The sequence below is a fragment of the Panthera pardus genome, unplaced genomic scaffold, assembly GCF_024362965.1.
Source record: "Panthera pardus isolate Hobbes unplaced genomic scaffold, ASM2436296v1 HiC_scaffold_27, whole genome shotgun sequence".
In the NCBI taxonomy this organism is placed as follows: Eukaryota; Metazoa; Chordata; class Mammalia; order Carnivora; family Felidae; genus Panthera; species Panthera pardus.
In genome coordinates this window covers 28,906,270-28,924,448 of record NW_026526843.1, presented here as the reverse complement: position 1 = coordinate 28,924,448, position 18,179 = coordinate 28,906,270, and the positions used below count along the sequence as shown (strand labels likewise).

General features: G+C 37.0%; 1 protein-coding gene across 6 annotated transcripts in view; it reads right to left on the bottom strand.

Annotated features, from left to right (window-relative positions):
* Positions 1–18,179, bottom strand: part of CUL4B (cullin 4B) — a 40,667-nt gene that overhangs the window by 6,557 nt on the left and 15,931 nt on the right. For 3 of the 6 annotated variants that reach the window (XM_019421831.2, XM_019421834.2, XM_019421835.2), the window contains exons 4-17: positions 15,141–15,244; positions 14,644–14,713; positions 13,798–13,871; positions 12,845–13,007; positions 12,609–12,698; positions 12,235–12,317; positions 11,232–11,299; positions 9,709–9,827; positions 8,924–9,116; positions 4,004–4,108; positions 3,445–3,555; positions 2,907–2,998; positions 1,692–1,799; positions 704–817 (exon numbers count right to left, since the gene is read on the bottom strand). In XM_019421831.2, coding sequence (XP_019277376.1) covers positions 704–817; positions 1,692–1,799; positions 2,907–2,998; positions 3,445–3,555; positions 4,004–4,108; positions 8,924–9,116; positions 9,709–9,827; positions 11,232–11,299; positions 12,235–12,317; positions 12,609–12,698; positions 12,845–13,007; positions 13,798–13,871; positions 14,644–14,713; positions 15,141–15,244 — 1,494 coding nt within the window. The remainder of the gene's footprint in view (positions 1–703; positions 818–1,691; positions 1,800–2,906; positions 2,999–3,444; positions 3,556–4,003; positions 4,109–8,923; positions 9,117–9,708; positions 9,828–11,231; positions 11,300–12,234; positions 12,318–12,608; positions 12,699–12,844; positions 13,008–13,797; positions 13,872–14,643; positions 14,714–15,140; positions 15,245–18,179) is intronic. The other 3 variants (XM_019421832.2, XM_019421836.2, XM_053892097.1) reach the window with 1 other exon arrangement.

Sequence of the window (18,179 nt, the reverse complement as noted above, 5' to 3'; positions counted from 1 at the left end):
CTCACCATTCCCGAGTTTGAGCCCCACGTCAGGCTGTGTACTGACAGCTCAGAGCCTGAAGCCTGTTTCACATTCTGTGTCTCCCTCTCTCCTCTTCCCCTGCTCGCACTCTGTCCCTATCTCTCAAAAATAAACAAACATTAATAACTTGGCCTTATTGCATCACTACAGATTTTTTTCACAAGCAGCAAGAAATCACTATTTCAAATGCATTTTCAACTTGTTAGATTCAAATTAGTCATGAAAAGTTGCAGGAATTTTTTGAAATTAGATACGGGAACTATTCTCCTTTACATCCACTCTATTCCCTAGCTCCCAGCAACAAGAAGGTTCCTGTCAAGAAGTAGAAATGGGAATCCTGTATCCACAGGTGGGGAAAGGATGGCAACAAAAGGGTTACTGTTTGTGGTTTTGCAGCAGAGCCAATTCAACCATGAAGACCACATTCTTAATATACACAAAGCAGTCACTGTTATATATTTAGGATAAACTTGTAAAACAAATCGTCAAGTTAAAAGGAATGACCTCTGTGGTGAGCATAGTATAATGTATAGAGAAGTTAAATCACTATGTTGTACACCTGAAACTAATGTAACATCGTGTGTCAACTATACTCAAATAAAAAGTCTTTAAAGGAGAAAAAAGGATGACCTCAACAACAAAAAAAGAAGATGAACACTAAGTTATGGGAACATCTACTTACCTCTTTAAATTCTGCCTTTAGCACACAGTGTCCTAGGGTTGACTGCCACTGAAGTTTCCTGCCGCTATGTTTGCCTAGGTAAAATGTCTTGAAAATCTCCTGAAGTTTTACCATCTACAGTAAATAAAATACAGCTTTATTTAAGCTCTGTATCCAGTATCGCTTTCACCATTCTTTCTATTCACCTCATGTACAATAATTTCTGGAAGCTTTTAGTATCAGTTTTTATACCTGGTAGGTCCACTGATCACTCTGATGTAAAGTAGGGATCTGCCAACTACCAAATCTAATAGCATTCATCAGCCTTTATACGCTTCGATCTCTCTGCAACATTTAAACACCCCCTCTTTTGCAACATTCCCCTCCAGTGGCTTTGTGCCTCCATATCATGCTGCTTCCTTTACCTCATGACTGCTTTTTTGTTGGTTTCCTTCCTCTTCCTACCACCTGCCAGATGCGAACCTTTTCCAATGTTCTGTCTCAGCCCTATTTTTTTTCTATTTCTACATTCTTTTCCTCTTAATGAGGGAGATCTCGACCCCCTTGGCTTCCATGATCATCTCCATGAAGGATTCTCAATATCTATCTCCAGCCTTAACCCCGCTTCTAAGCTTCAGTCCTGAGTTAAGACATTTCCCCAGAATTTAGGATGGATTTACTCAAGCCCATTGACTCAGCAATCCAACCCCCAGGTGATATATGGGCAAGAATTTTTGAGAGCTGGGCAGAAAGATGGGTGCAATCTGGAAAACTGAAAAAAGAGTCATGAAAACTGGCTCTGGACCCAGAAACTTGACATCATTAACTATGCTCTAACGATGTAAGTACAAGAATAATAAAAGGAAGAGCAAAATATTAAAACAGTTGGCATTTGGTGTTGGCATGCTGACACAAACCTTTAAAAAGTATCTATTTTTCAATGACAAACAAAATAGAAGTGTTATGTATTTCTGTGCTTATAACACAAGTCCTGAACAGCAACTCTTACCTCTGGTGGTAAGTGGACTTCCATAGGCACATATGTTGGCCAATAACCCATTGTCAGGATATTCACAGTTAATTCAATATTCCCAGGTACATTCTGGTTTTGCATATACTACAATAAGATCAACACACACAATGAGGTCTTTAAAAAAGTGCATACATTTCATGTCATAATAATAGCCCATTCAAGAAGTTCCCCATTATAAAATTACATGCCAACACTGACCATCTTTAAAATAAAAGGGAACTGTTAGAAAAGGACTATAAACAAAGCCTCTATCAAATGCATTAGCTAACATTTTATTACAAAGGCACACAAGGATCATGTGACCTCATTAGAGGCATTATCGACTTCAATAATCTCTCACTTCTGGCTAGGCTGTTATAGGTAGAATCTCATGTCCATTCTTTTCCCCCTACCACCTGCAGTCCCCACCTTTGGAGATGCCTAATGTGACCTGAACAACTTGTAGCAACCCCCGTTCCTCGCCCCACCAGCCAGCCCAAGTATCCAGTTTTTCACGTGCTCCACTGCCTGCCTGCAGGGTGTGACCTGAAGTGGTGAAGGAAGAAGAAGGGGAAAGAGCAAAGCAAATAAACCGTATTCTGCCACTACTATGGGAACGTGATCCTGCTGCTCTTTCTCTTGCGTTGTCCACTATCATTTCCCACCATAGCAATATAGTGGTAAAGAAGCCATTACAAAAACCCTGAGAGGAAAATTTAATTTGCTATCACTATTACCTATGCTCTTAAATGTTTCAAAATCATCTTAACCAACATCTACAAAACCGTGGATCTAAGCTTTTCATTCCCAATGGCTCCAAAGGCCTTTTACAACCATTTTATCGAATCTCCTCTCTCCCCATTGTGAGCTTTGAACATATAAATCACTAACAGTGACTGGATGTTAGAGAAAGCCCCATTCTCAAGATCTAGCTACAGTTTTCCTTGTCCCAACTTCAGTTCGATGCATTTTATTCGCTTTTGTGTTACCCTGGGTGTATACTGGGAATAAATTCTGAAGTAGGTCAAATATATTCCATTGGTGATTTCTCTAATGTGAACATCATTAGATGATGATAGCATAGCAGTGAACAGCTGCTATGATGTATTTACAACAAATGTAGGTTCCTATTTATCCTCTTCAGTGCAAACCACAGAAAGGAAATAACTAAATACACTTAAGTTTGAGAAATTAAGTAAGAGTTTAACTCACTTTTACCTGTTTGAACTGAATCATGATGTCTTTAGAAAGTTCCATGTCTTTAAACATTCCTTCAAGTTTGCTGGTGAAAGCAGCTCCACATTCTATTAAAGATGTTTATACATTTATAATATTTTAAAGTGGTGAAAACAAACAATTGAAAATTGAAAACATGAAATGTAAAATGTATTTTAGCATGAAATATGATCTGTAACTGTTCATAAGAATGAAAAAATCCTTACCCCAAAGTGTATGCCCCACTAATTCAGAGCCAAACTCTTTAATCCTGTAGTAACCTTATCTACTATTTAGGCATAAGATAAATGGGAAATATTTATACAAATAATAAAAACAAGAACAATGCTTTATTTTCTAAAAAACTGCAACCGCTTTGGATGGATGTACAATAGGATGGAAACCTCATAAACTTAATTTACATTTTCATCATCTGAATAATGATTAACGAAAGAGGCAAGTAATTAAATAAAAATTAAGGTAACATTGTCCCTCAGAAATCAAAGAAAAGGAATAGAAAGAATGACAATCATACCATGTTTAAGTTTGGACAACATTGATTTTTCAGCATCTACAGATGCACTTTTCCCAACTAACAGGCGCTTGGCTAAATCTTTCTTATAGAAGGCCTCAAAAACATCCTTACCTATGTTAAAAAAATAAAATACAGCTAAGTTTCCAATAAAAAGTTCTGACACAATTGCTCCCAAGTGCTTAATAAATCATACCATTACTCCAAGTTATTTAAATTTATACATTTTACCCAAGTTCGTTAAATGCAACAGACATTAGAGGTAGATATTTATGCTGGACATTTCAAATGTTCTTTGCTGTAAAGAAGACTACCTTTTCTTTAAAAAAGTTTTAGTCGACTGGTGGCTTTGGCATTAACAGATTAAAAAAAGTAGCAAAAATCAAGGCTCTTAATAAGTGGAAAAGTCAAAGCACAAGGCAATTAAGTAATATTCCACAAGTACCCCAATGAATTAAATGCAACAAATCTAATACAAATTTAAATATCTAACTCCCAAATAAATACTCCCTCCAGGTTGAGTGCTGTTCTAAAAGATAAATTTTAAGGCAAAAACACTTACCATAGATAAATCTAAATATGATCATAATTTTATCCAACATTTTTTCAAGCTCTTCATCTGTAGCTTCTTTGTTGCCTGCGCGAAGCTTTGAATCTACATACTTAGCTAAAATGGGGGGAAAGTTTGTTTAGTGATGATTAGTATCCTTAAGATACTAGGCACTATATACACCCAAATAGGAGTATGATACACTGAATTTTTCAATGCTTCAGAGATATACATGCATTTCTAAAGTCTCCAAAGTCAGGGACATCAGGTGACTTATTCAACATCACAGAGCTAATAAATACCAGAGCCTGAACTCAAACCCAAGTTTTCTGGCTCCATATCTCATGTACTTTCCACTATCCTGATGGTTAGTAAAATGGGGTATATGTATCCTGGGGGAGGTAGTGTATACAGTACCATGCTGGAGTCATCAAAACCATTGACGATGGGGGGGGGGTCCAAGATGGCAGCATAACAGCCTAAACTCACTTCCTCCCATGAGCAGACCCCAGCTATAGCTCTATGGAGCATTTTGTTTTGAAAAACATCTGAAAACTGGATGAACTGCTCTCTACAACAAAGGATAAAAGGATCATAGCAAGATGGGTAGGAGAGGCAGAGACACGATATTGTAACACACAATAGGGAAAGATTTCACCAGTCAGGTGCTTCTCTTGGAGGAACAAGGGATTGGTGCCTTACTTCGGGCACCCTGGCCTCAGTGATTTGCAGCAGAGAGATGAGCCCCGGGAACATCTGACTTAAAAAACCAACAGACTTTGTGGCACCTGGGTGGCTCAGTTGGGTTAAGCGACTGACTTCGGCTCAGGTCATGATCTCACGGTTTGTGGCTTCGTGGCTTCGAGCCACACGTTGGGATCTGTGCTGACGGCTCAGAGCCTAGAGCCTGCTTCAGATTCTGTCTCTCTCTCCCTCTACCCCTCCCCCGCTTGTGCTCTCTCTTTCAAAAATAAACATTTAAAAAAATTATAAATAACCAACAGACGTGATTTCTAGGGATCCCAAAGTACTCTAGGAAGTGGGGATTCCCCTCTTGGAGGGCTCCCTTGTAGCCTGGCTCACCTCAAGACCCAATGAAAAAACAGCCTTTTGAAAAGCACCTAGACTATACATGGAAGATATGTTTGCTGATCTGGGGGCAAAGAGATACAGGTAATATACTCCCTGAAGATCAAGGTGCTAGAATCATCACTGTACTTTCCACATAGCTCACTAGCACAGGTAGATGAGCTTGCATGTGTTAACTGAATTCAACAATACACTGAAGGGTACCTGGGTGGCTCAGTCAGTTAAGAGTCTCGACTTCGGCTCAGGTCATGATCTCACGGTTTGTGAGTTTGAGCCCCATGTCGGGCTCTGTGCTGACAGCTCAAAGCCTGAAGCCCGCTTCAGATTCTGTCTCTCTCTCTCTCCGTCCCTCCCCCACTTGTGCTCTCTCAAAAAATAAACATTAAAAAAATAAAAACTGTTAAAATAAAAAAAAAACCCAATACACTGAAAGGATCATACACAGTGATCAAGTGGGATTTATTTCAGGGATGAAAGGACGGTTCAACATCCACAAACCAATCAACATGATACACCCACATTAACAAAATGAAAGGAGAAATAATATGATCATCATTAGATGTAGAAAAAGCATTTGACAAAATTCAATAGCCATTTACAATAGAAACTCTCAACTAAATGGGTGTAGGGGGATGTACTTCAACAAAATAAAGGCCATATAGGACATACCCACAGCTAGTATCATACCCAACAGTGAAATGCTGAAAGCTTTTCCTCTGAGATCAGGAACAAGACAAAGATGCCCACTATTCCCAGTCTCATTCAACATCATATTGGAAGTCTGGTCACAGCAATTAGGCAAGGAAAATAAATAAAAGGCATACAAGTGGAAAGGAAGAAGTAAAATGGTCACTGTCTGTACATGACACTGTATATAGAAAACCCTGAAGACTCCACCACAAAGCTATTAAAACAAATGAATTCAGTAAAGTTGCAGGACACAAAATATAGAAAAGTCTCGTGTTTCCATACACTAATACTAACCTATCAGAACAAGAAACAAGAAACAGAACAAGAAAATAATCCCATTTACAACTGTAACAAAAAGAATAAAATACCTAAAAATAAATTTAACCAAAGAGGTGAAAGACCTGTATGTGGAAAACTGTAAGATACTGATGAAAGAAACTGAAGACAATACAAATAAATGGAAAAATATATTGTGCTCATGGATTGGAAGAATTACTATTGTTAAAACATCCATACTACCCAAAGTAATCTACAGACTCAATGTAATCCCTACCAAAATTCCAATGGCATTTTTCACAGAACTAGATAATTTTTAAAATAATTTAAAAATTTGTATGGAACCACTAAAGATCTCAAATAGCTAATCTAGAGAAAGAACAACAAAGCCACGGGTATCATGCTTCTTGATTTTAAACTATACTGCAAAACCATTAATCAGGGGCACCTGGGTGGCTCAGTTAAGCAACCAACTTCAGCTCAGGTCATGATCTCACGGCTCATGAGTTCGAGCCCCACATCCAGCTGTCAGTGCACAACCTGCTTTGGATTCTCGGTCTCTCTCTGCCCCTCCACCACACGCATATGCCCATGCATTCTCTCTTTTAAAAAATAAACATTAAAAAAAACTACAGTAATCAATGCTCACTTCAGCAGCACATATACTAAAATCAGAAGGATACAGTGATCAGCATGCCCAAGTATGGCACGCAAATTCATGAAGCGTTCCATATTTAAAAAACAAACCAAAAGAATCCCTAATCAAAACAGTATCATGTGGACATAAAAACAAACACACATATCAATGGGATAGAATAAATAGCCCAGAAATGAACCCATGCTTATGTGGTCAATTAATCCATGCCGAAGGCGGCAAGGACATACAATGGGGAAAAAGGACAGTCTCTTTAATAAATGGTATTAGGAAAACTGGACAGCCACATGCAAAAGAATGAAACTGGACCACGATCTTACACCATACAGAAAAACCAATTTCCAACAAGGGGTTAATATCCAAAATAGATAAAGAACTCCTACAACCCAGTTAACAAAAAAAAATCCAATTAAAAAATTGGCAGAGGACCTAAATAGATATTTTTCCAAAGACATACAGATGGCCAAAAAGCACAAGAAAAGATGCTCAATATCACTAATCATCAGGGAAATGCAAATCAAAATCATAATGGGATATCACCTTATATCTGTCAGAATAGCTAGTATCAAAAAGACAAAAAAATGTGTTGGTGAGAATTTGGAGAAAAGGTAACCCTCGGGCATTATTGGTGGGAATGTAAACCGGTGCAGCCACCATGGAAAATATTATGGAGGTTCCTCAAAAAATTAATAGAGCTACCATATGATCCAGCAATTCCACCATGAAGAAAATGAACACACTAATTCAAAAACATTCATGTACCCCTATGTTCATTGCAGCATATTTACAACAGCCAAGATAGGGAAACAATCTAAATATCCTATCAATGGATAAATGGATACAGAAGGTTGAGAGAGAGAGCGAGCGAGCGTGTGTGTGTGTGTGTGTGTGTGTGTGTGTGTGTGTGTATGAGATGGAATACTATTCAGCCATAAAAATGAATGAACTCTTGCCATTTGCATAACAGATCTTGAGGGTTTTACACTAAGTGAAATTAAGACACAGAAATAAGACACATACCATGGGATTTCACTTATATGTGGAATCTAAAAAACAAAACAAAATTCAGACTCAAATACGAGAACAGGTTGGTGGTTGCCAGAGGAAGGGAGGTTGGGGGTGTCAAAATGAGTAAAGGGGATAAAGAAACACAAATTCCGTTATAAAATAAGTCATGGGAATATAAATAATGTCCATAAATATTGTATTGACTTCATAAGGGGACAGATGGTAACTAGGCTTATCGTGGTGACCATTTCACAATGCATACAAATGTTGAATCACTATGCTGTACATCTGAAACTAATGGAACATATGGCAATTACATCTCCAAAAAAAGCCACTGAAAGACCTGGCACATCTTCTGAGTGTCCATTTTATACTGATGTCAAGCAATCTTAAACGCTACTTATGAAAACAAACCAGACACAGAGTAAAAGGCAAAATCTGCCAAAAAATTTAAAGGTAAGTAGTAGATCAACGAAATTTCATCCCTTTGGCAGAGGACCCTAAACCTTCAGAGAGTACCTCTCCTGACACTAAAGGGTAGTTTGGTAGGAAAACCTGAGAAACACTGCCATATATCCTATCCTTACACTAAATGGACCCAGATGACCCAGATTATTTTTGTCCTGGGCGTTTTTTCTAAGTTTGAGAGAGAGTGCCCGCATGAATGGGGTAGGGGCAGAGAGAGAGGGATAGAGAGCATCTCAAGCAAGCTCCACACTGTCAGCACAGATCCTGACACAGGGCTCAATTTCAGGAAGCATGAGATCATGACCTGAACCAAAATCAAGAGCTGGATGTTAACCAACTGAGCCGCCCAGGTGCCCCTGTCCTGGACATTTTCCTTTCTCACTAGCAACTATAATTTCTTGCTAGACTTTATTGTAGCCCTAAGTGTGGGCCTCTAGAAGTAGCACCCTGTCCCACCTCTAAATTGCTACAGGCTTAAAAAACAGATATCAAGCTTAGTGTAAATAAAAGTAAATAGGGTCCAATGTACGATCTTACCAAGACAGAACATCATGTTTGACATGTGACTTATGTTCTTTACTTCGAAGGACTTATTCCTTAGAATAAGGTTCTTAGAAACTGCCACCTAATCAACCCCAAATAAATGAGGTGTTGAATCAACTACAACCTTGTCAAAGTTTCAAATTAATTGAAATTTTATGAATAAAAGAACATTAAACAGCCAGAAAAAAAATACTGGAAAATACCTATAAGTTCAGCAGGTTTGTTTGGTCTTTTGTTAATGAATGTCTCAAATGCTTCTTTCATGGCATTGATGAATTTTTCATTTTTCAGAAAACAAATATCAATTATATGGTCAACCTTATCTTTAAAATCCAGTAATTCTTGAACCATGGTTTTATCTTTTTCAGGATTAATTACAATAGTGCTGCCAAATGCCTAAAAATAAAAATGACCACTTTTTAGCAGAATTATCTGATGAAAACAATCCACAAATCATATTTTAAGTAGGTACACACATTTTTAAATATCAAAATATTAAAGTAAAGCTGTTTTTGAGGTCAGGAAAAGAAAAAACTAAAGTGATAAAACATGCAGACTGATACAATTCATCTACAGTCACAAAATAAGAAATGACTTACTGGGTATATGGTATCATAATGGACTATTATTGTAAGTCTCTGGGCTTTTGTTCCTACTTTTAAAGTCAGGTTTGAATTTTTTTAAAAAACAGCAATCTAGCTTCAGTGTAAAATTGAAGAAAGGAAAGAAATTTTGGATCTAAACAAAAATCCTCTTGCCTGCCCCCACTCCCCACATTCACTATTCTAAGTACTGAAGCTAGAAATCATATCAGACATCAGGAAGATAACTTTTATTGCTGATCTGTTACACAGCTATCATTCTCAGGTTTACCGCCTTCAAAATTCCCATTACTTAAAAAAAATTGGATCTAACAAGAAATACTTGCTGATATGCATTCTGCATAGATTATAATAGCTGAAAAAAAACACAGGTTAATTGTTAATACCTTAATGTATTCAATCCACTGTTGCAAGAGAACCTGAACTCCACCTCGAACTCTACTAAAGAGCTGATACAGGAGAGATAAATCTTGAATTCGGTTTTCATCAAGGAGGTTATTTAAACCTGGAATTTCAAATATTTTGGCATTAAAAATAGTTACCAAAAATGTCAGACATTTTAATGAAAATTAAGTTAAATTATTAATGTAACAGTGGTCTAAACTATTACTAGTCTATGAATTTTAACGGACACTTGTTTTCTAGTCAATCCAAATAGATAAATCACCTTTCCAAATGAAAACTAAATACAGGGAGCTTTAGTCTATATATAAAAACAAAAATAATTATGCAACAGTTTGTTCCATTTAGCATAGATCAGAGGTATAAACCAATTTGTAATAAGTGATTTACTTAAATATACGTTATAAATAACTCGCACATGTGTGCGGAAGCCATATTATATCTGGCACTAATTAGTATACATATTTTTCAGAGTACTGGATACAGTCTGTGGTGTTTTAAAAACCATGCATTAATAGGCCAAGCTTAAGTGTTTTTTTAATGTTTATTTTTGAAAGAGAGAGAGAGAGAATGCGAGCAGGGAAGGGCAGAGAGAGAAAGGGAGACACAGAATCTGAAGCCGGCTCCAGGCTCTAAGCTATCAGCACAGAGCCCGACACGGGGCTAGAACTCCCAGACCATGGTATCTTGACCTGAGCCGAAGTTGGATGCTTAACCAACTAAGCTACCCAGGCGCCCCTAATAGGCCAAGTTTAAATGAGGTTCTGTATTTGATTTTCAGAATGAAATAATATGTAACTGCTTTGAAGTTCTAAAATATATCCATTTTATACAAAAGGTGGTTGGAGAGAAAGGTAAGACTTTTGTGTATTTCTGGCACTGTCAAAATAAAATTCAGGGTATACCCTCAAGATCACCTGGGATTAGAAGTGCTTGGTTTTATATGCTATGAATAAAAACACCTGAGTGTAAAAAGGAATCTTACCATAGTCTTACAAATTAAGTCAAGAATTCCCACTGCTTTTTTTTTTTTTTTTTTTTTTTTTTTGCTGGTGTTAGTGGACCCCTCTCATTCTCAATTCCTGTATCTTTTTTTAATGTTTTTTAATGTTTATTTATTTTTGAGACAGAGAGAGCAAGCGTGAGTTGGGGAGTGGTGGAGAGCACAGAATCCAAAGCAGGCTCCAGGCCCTGAGCTGTCAGCACAGAGCCCAACACAGGGCTGGAACCCATGAGCTCATGAGTCGTGAGATCATGACCTGAGCCGAGGTCAGCTGCTTAACTGACTAAGCTACCCAGGCGCCTCCTCAGTTCCTATATCTTTAAATTAAGGCAAGAAGCACCTCCTGAAAGTTTACAATGATGAATAGGGAAAAGGAGTTTTGTCCATCCTCAGAAAAGCAGCCACACAGCATCAAGCTTTTAAAAGGGTAATCCTTAAAAATTTTTTACTTGTCTGCTTCTACCATTTAAAATGTAATCTCTTTATTTATAAATTGTCAATTACCTTTCTGAAGAATTGCTGTTAAGTGTTCACCTAGAAGTTGTTTTTCTACAGTAGCAATTAATGACTTCCTACAAGAAAGAAAAAGTTTAGAATTACCGCCAATGGACTTTCCTGAAAATTTAAAACCTTTCTTTGGGTGGAAAAATCACATATAGCTTATTTTATGATAATTTTAATATTCCTACCCTACATTTAAATTTATTGGTGCTCAGAGGCACTCTACTTATGCAAGAAGAAAAAGTGCATTATTTCAGAATTTGATTTACATCACTAAATAAGTATTTCCATGGTCTTGCCGTGGCTGGCTTTTTCCAAGTTTCTCTGCTTTTATTAGGAAGGTAGTTATCTATGCTGTTTACAGGAACTCCTTGGTGGTTAATATTTAGGAAAGCACAGAAACAGTTTCTCCTCCAAACACCTACTGATTTTTTTTAAAGTTTATGTTTGACAGAGAGAGAGCGAGACAGAGCATGCGCACATGAGCGGCAGAGAGGGGTAGGGACAGAGGATCCCAAGCGGGCTCTGCGCTGACAGCAGAGAGCCCACTGACAGCAGAGTCCGACGCGGGGCTTGAATTCACCAACCATGAAATCATGACCTGAGCTTAAGTTGGAAGCTTAACCAATGGAGCCACCCATATGCCCCATACCTACTGAATTTTAATCAGCCTAGTATTTTTTTCATTAAAAAAAAAAAATAAGTTCTACGTCCAATGTGGGGCTTGAAACTTATGACCCTGAGATCAAGAGTTGAATGCTCTACCAACTGAGCCAGCCAGGCACCTAATACTATTTTTAAATTACATCCTTAACACATGCAGACAACCCTTGATTAAATCTAATTAACTAGAGAAAAATAACTTGAAGTTTACATTAAGAAAACAATTGTTAAAAATCTCGAATCACACCTGAAAATGGGTACTAACAGGTTTGGGGATGCTTAGTGCCTTAAGTGATTCAACAACACTGGTTAAAGTGTATTAGACTGAGCATATAATACTTACTGGGTGGTCTGATCTAAGTAAGTAATAAGTCTGTCTGCTTCTTCTTCTAGACGTTTGTTAACATGATGAAGATATTCAGGAACCTACAAAGACAGTTTTTCATATTATTGTTTTCCTCCCCATAAATCATTCAGAAAATGTCAAATCCAAAATACCCTGGGGACAGCCCTGAATGACAGGACTGAAACATGTAAAATTATAGGTAGTTTACGATCCAGAATTCTGGCCTTTAAGGAGAGAGAAAAGAAAGGAGAACCTAAGTGAGAGAAAAGCGTCACAATGTTCAGAAGATAAATGCAAAAGGCAGCTTATGCTCTATAAAGTAAGGTCTATTATGAGACACAGTGGATTTATTAATTATGATTTTTAAGTACCTCTCTTTCCTGCATTAATTTTTGGCCTTCAGCTGCATAGAGCCGGTTAGTTTCTTCCAAAAACCGTTGTTCAAAAGAATCCTGATAAATCTGGGGGTGGGGGGGAATCAAAACAAACGAGTTCATTTATTCAATACTTATTAAATGTCCTCTATGTGAATAGCACCATGAATCTGGTTTTCAAACATCAAACTAGGAATAGCAATCAGCTCTGTAAGTGAAGTAAGTTAACTTACTTGCAAGTCAGACAGCATGCTCAAAAGGCTTCGGAGTAAACTTCTATCAATTGCTTCACCATTCCTTTCCCTCTCAATCAAGAGAAGAATGCCATCAATTGTCTTATTCTGGACTTTCTGATCACTTATAATATGAGCCCTAAATAACTCTAGTCCCATGTCCCTAAAATAAAAAACATATATAATTAATTGACAACAATACCACTTCTAGAGAGACCTGCTTAACTTCTCACCACATGTTAATGAGGGTCCCAGATTTGAAGCAGCAATTGTGAAAAGATAAAATCCACACATTTAATTTTACATAACATTATTAGAATTAAAGTATACAGGAAAATCATTGCCTTTAATGAGAATTGAAGCTAAATTCCTGTCTTCCTCCGTAACTAAGTTTGGTTGTATTATTTCCTTTGGTGGATTTCTTCCTTGGTCAAATCAAGAGACAAAATTAGTTCAAAGATATAAAATGGTTTTCACTGTACTGGTAATGAAGGCTAATTGGTCATTTGTAATCTGACTTCAGTACTCAAAAATCAGTAAACTCTCCAGATAATTACTGCAGGCAGATACTAGGCACATGGTGGGGGAAAGAGCTCGTTATACTATTCTATTTTCATATATGGAATTTTCCATAACAATGTTAAAAGATAATGAGCAAACTCTTGATAAGCAACAAAATAATGCACACTCATAAGATAGTCCAGAGCAAACTTTAATCCCCTTGGCTAACAAAAAAAGTTTATAAAGTATCATATGCTCAAGGAATGCGAGCTATCTCCAACATAGGCAAAACTAATTAAGAAGGTAAAACTGCTATAAATACAAGTCTAGAAGCCAAATGTGAATTTTTAGGAGAATGTTCACAGAATCACTTACTCTCTTTCCATTAGTGTAATTAAGATTTAACTATCATTTGTAACAAATCTTTTCTTAATTTTTTCTGGCATTCTTACCAAATCGAGGGTAGCATTGAATTCTGAAGAACATAAGTTCTATCCAGAAACAAAAAAATGCTTCTAATCATGATCTGCCAATAAAAAAGAAAACCAATTTTTATATTTTGTTAAGCTGAAATATTTGCTCTTGATAAAATAAGAATAAAATTGCAGGGTTCACTTTTATACATAAACTACTAGAATCAAACACACAGATAAAGAAATCTACCTGAGAATATGCCCATGCCATTTTTGTTAAACTATTCTATTGTCTTAATCCTTGTTGTAATTTCTAGAAAAGGGACACTTAGAATGGTCCTATGACTTCTCTGCAACTTGAGAAGTAACCAAAAATAAAAACAGAATCAAGGAGACACACATGCAATTCTTCTTCAGTAACACTGCCCATTCAGAGTGAAACTGCCTTAAATTGCACGTGTGGGTTTTGGGTATGGGGATTTTAAGATTTTTAATTTGTGATTAAAAGGTATAAAATAAATACGATTAGGGAAAGGAAAAAGTTCTGATCTGAATAAACTAAAATGCATCAGGCACCTTCACAGGTAATCAAGTAGGTGGGTGAGATATCCATCAAGACTAACAGACAAAAATGTGACTTTTTTTTAGTCATATAAATACTTTTAGTTTATGCATGACAAAAATAAAAATGATCCTAAGGTGCAAATCATTCTAAACTTGTGGTCTTCCTATAACTAGCAGTTTTAAAGTAGAAAACTCAAACAAAATCTGTTTTCAATTCAGAACAAGAGCAGATACTGAGGCTATCCCCCAAACATTGCAAAGCTTTTAAAACATCCATGTATTTGAAAAAATGTATTTAACTACAATATTTTTCCAGCTTACCATTTGTCTGCAGTGGTTTTGCCAGCATCTATCAATCTTCTTTAGAAAAAGAACACTATCCAATGAATCCATGAAATATGTCAAGGATATTTTTAAGTGCTTAGTACAAGTAATAAGCAATAGAAGAGCACATTTGTCTTATTATAGAACAAAATGCTATTAAACTGTAAAAAAGTTTTAGATCCCACTAAAAAATACCTTTTAGAACAAGTCTTACATATAAGTGAGCATTGTGTTGTTTATGATTTCCCTCAGATTATTTTTTCTTAAAATGGAAATTTGTTAGGACAAGAGTAAACTTATACTACAATGTAAATTTGGAACCTAATTAAAGCTGAAAAGTCAAAAACTTGTTTCTTCTTTCTCTAGAAATGAAATTAACAACAATAATAAATCTATAAAACACAGGCATTCCACTTCAAGTTGGGTTAAACAGTGAGGGATAGGGAAAGAGGTCAAAGGTAAAAAAACAGTATTTTTGGTTTTTAAAAGGATATTCTCTGAACTGATGAATTTGTGCTTTGATGTGATCTTCACAAATCTGTCTCAGCTGTTTGTACAAGTTTGCAGAAATCTTGTAGGAACAGAGATTTTCCACAGCCTGCAAGATTAAACACATACTTGTTTAAGGAGAAAAATGGGGTAGGGATTTCTCGATTACTCACATCAAATTCTGAACTTTTTTTAAAGTTTTTTTAATTTTTTTTCATTTTGAAAAAGAGCATGTGTGAATGGGTGAGGGGTGGGAGGGGAGAGAATCCCAAGCAGGCTCCTACAGCCAGCACGAGCCCCATGTGAGGCTTGAACTCATGAACCATGAATTCATGACCTGAGCTGAAGTCAAGAGTCAGTTAATTGATTGAGCCACCCAGGCAACCCTCAAATTCTTACTATTTTAATATTTTTACATCAATTTATTTAAAAAAGTTTATTCATCCATTAAAAAAATTTAATGTTTATTTACTTTTTGAGAAAGAGAGATAAACAGAGCATGAGCAGGGGAGGGGCAGAGAGACAGAGGGAGACACAGAATCTGAAGCAGGCTCTAGGCTCTGCACTGTCAGCACAGAGCCCAAAGCGGGGCTCGGGCCCACGAACCATGAAATCATGACCTGAGCTGAAGTCTGAGCTGAAGTCAGACGCTTAACTGACTGAGCTACCCAGGCACCCCATATTCATCCATTTAAAACACAAAGGAAGAGGCCTGGGTGGCTCAGTGGGTTAAGTGTCTGACTACAGCTCAGGTCATGAACTCTCAGTTCATGAGTTGGGTTCGTGAGTTCAAGCCCCATGTTGGGCTCTATGCTGACAGCTCAAAGCCCGGTGGCTGCTTCGGATTCTGTGTCTCCCTCTCTCTCTCTGTTCATCCCCCGCTTACACTGTCTCTCCTTCTCTCTCAAAAATAAATATTAAAAAAATAAAGTAAAATAAAATATGAATGCAAGTGAACTTTTTCATAACCAACGTACCACCCTCCCCCCCCCAAAAAAAATCCCCACCAGTATATTTATTATATTATATACTGTTCAGGTTAAGGACACAGGGAATCAAGTCAAGTTCTCCCCCTACGGAGACATCCAATTTGTAACAACTACTATATATAAATGCTTTCTTGTTTAAAATGTTCATTGTTTTCATAAGCAGAATTCCATTTTGAGATTTTTAAAAAAATTTTAATTTATTTTTGAGCGAGAGAGACAGAGTACAAGTGACGGATGGACAGAGAGAGAGGGAGACACAGAATCTGAAGCAGGCTCCAGGCTCTGAGCTGTCAGCACGGAGCCTGATGCAGGGCTCAAACTCACGAACCTTGAGATCATGACCTGAGCCGAAGTTGGACACTTAAATGACTGAGCCACCAAGGTGCCCTCCATTTTGAGTTTTAAAAACAATTTCACCAGTTATTTATCAGATGAGTTGGGCACTTTGACCACCAATGAATTAAAACTTAATTGTACTTTCTTTGAAAGTCATCCTAAGCAGAACAATAGAAACATTACTGCTAGCAGTATTATAAGAGTATGAGGTAAATACTTTTCTCCAATATTTAAGTCTAAGAATATTTAAATACAGAATTAAATACAGAATTTTTTTTAATTTGCACAACTGAATAAACATTAATTATAACCAAAATGACTGTATTTTTTCTTCGTTCTAATAGTTGAATTGGTCTTCCTTTTTTACTCAGATCCCAAAAGGACAAACTTCAGATTTCAATGAGTTTCTTGTTATGTGTATCAAAGGCTTTCAAATTTAAAACAACAGGCATGGTAAAAACTCTCAGGATGAACTCTGATATAATCTACAATTCCAACTAGTAATAACTTAAACATAACACCAAGATTCCTTCCTCACCACAACAAAAGGCAGAAAATCCATTAAAATTGACTCCAAGTTCTGTTGGAGTGGAATTTTATAAATACGTAGTTTTAAGTCACATTCCCAGCATGCAGGTCCAGTAAATAAATTAGTAAATGAAAAGAAACCTTAAAGAAAACCACTTATATCACTGGAGGAAAGTCACTGCACGCCACCAGGAAACAGCAGGCCAATTAGATCCAGTAGCTACCGCGGAATAAGAAGCCTCAGTCTCCCCTGGCCACTTTCCAAGTGGCCTTGGGGTAGGCCACAAATACCTAAAGGGTGTATTTATGCTTATTTCATGAGCCTTTCTGTTCACATTGGTTCTCTATGGATTCTCCCCCTTCCTCTAGTAATCTCATTGTATCTGGTATTCCTCTTGAATGACTCATTTTGTCAGCATTTATTTCCCTGCTTAGATTCTTTGTACTTCATCTTATGCACATTTCCCATTTCCAGTACTTCTCTGACTCCTCCTTCTCCCATTCCCTCCTGCTGTATTTCTCACACAAGATATCATATTCCCTTATGACTTACTAGGTCCCACCTCTTCCAATAAGCTTTCCCTAACTGCCTCACCTGGCACTGTCACCAATCATAACACAGTGATCTGTCACTGAGTCAATACTTTACCTTTTCAAGTATATCCTATCCCCTAATTCTCCCTAATGAGAAAAAGAGATCATGTGCTTATGTATCCACATATTCTATTAATGTTTTGGGGGCTCTGAACCAGGCAATACAGTAAATATTCAAAAAACAACATACTTACAACTAGCAATGTGTCTTGCACATAGAAGGGGCTTAGCATAAGGAGAAAACTGACCAGAAAACATATAATTACAAAACACTGTTAGGTGCTATGGTAAGGATAAGCACAGAGGCAAGGCCCTAACCCAGTCTCCTTAGGATAGGGGCAAGTCAGAAAAGCCTTCCTAAGAGATAAAGAGGTGGAATCCCAAAGACCAAAAGAAAATGAAGAGCTAGTGGGAATAGTGAGAAATAGAGAATTTAGCTGGGCTTTACCATCTCCCCCATGTTTAGTTGAAAAGTGACTTAAAATGTTAAGAGGCAAAAAAAAAAAAAAAAAAGGCAGGAAAGGGAGCATCTAAGGATCTAAGGTGAGTCCTGAAGGTCAAATTGAAGAGAACACTCTGCTTCTCTAATTTAGTTAA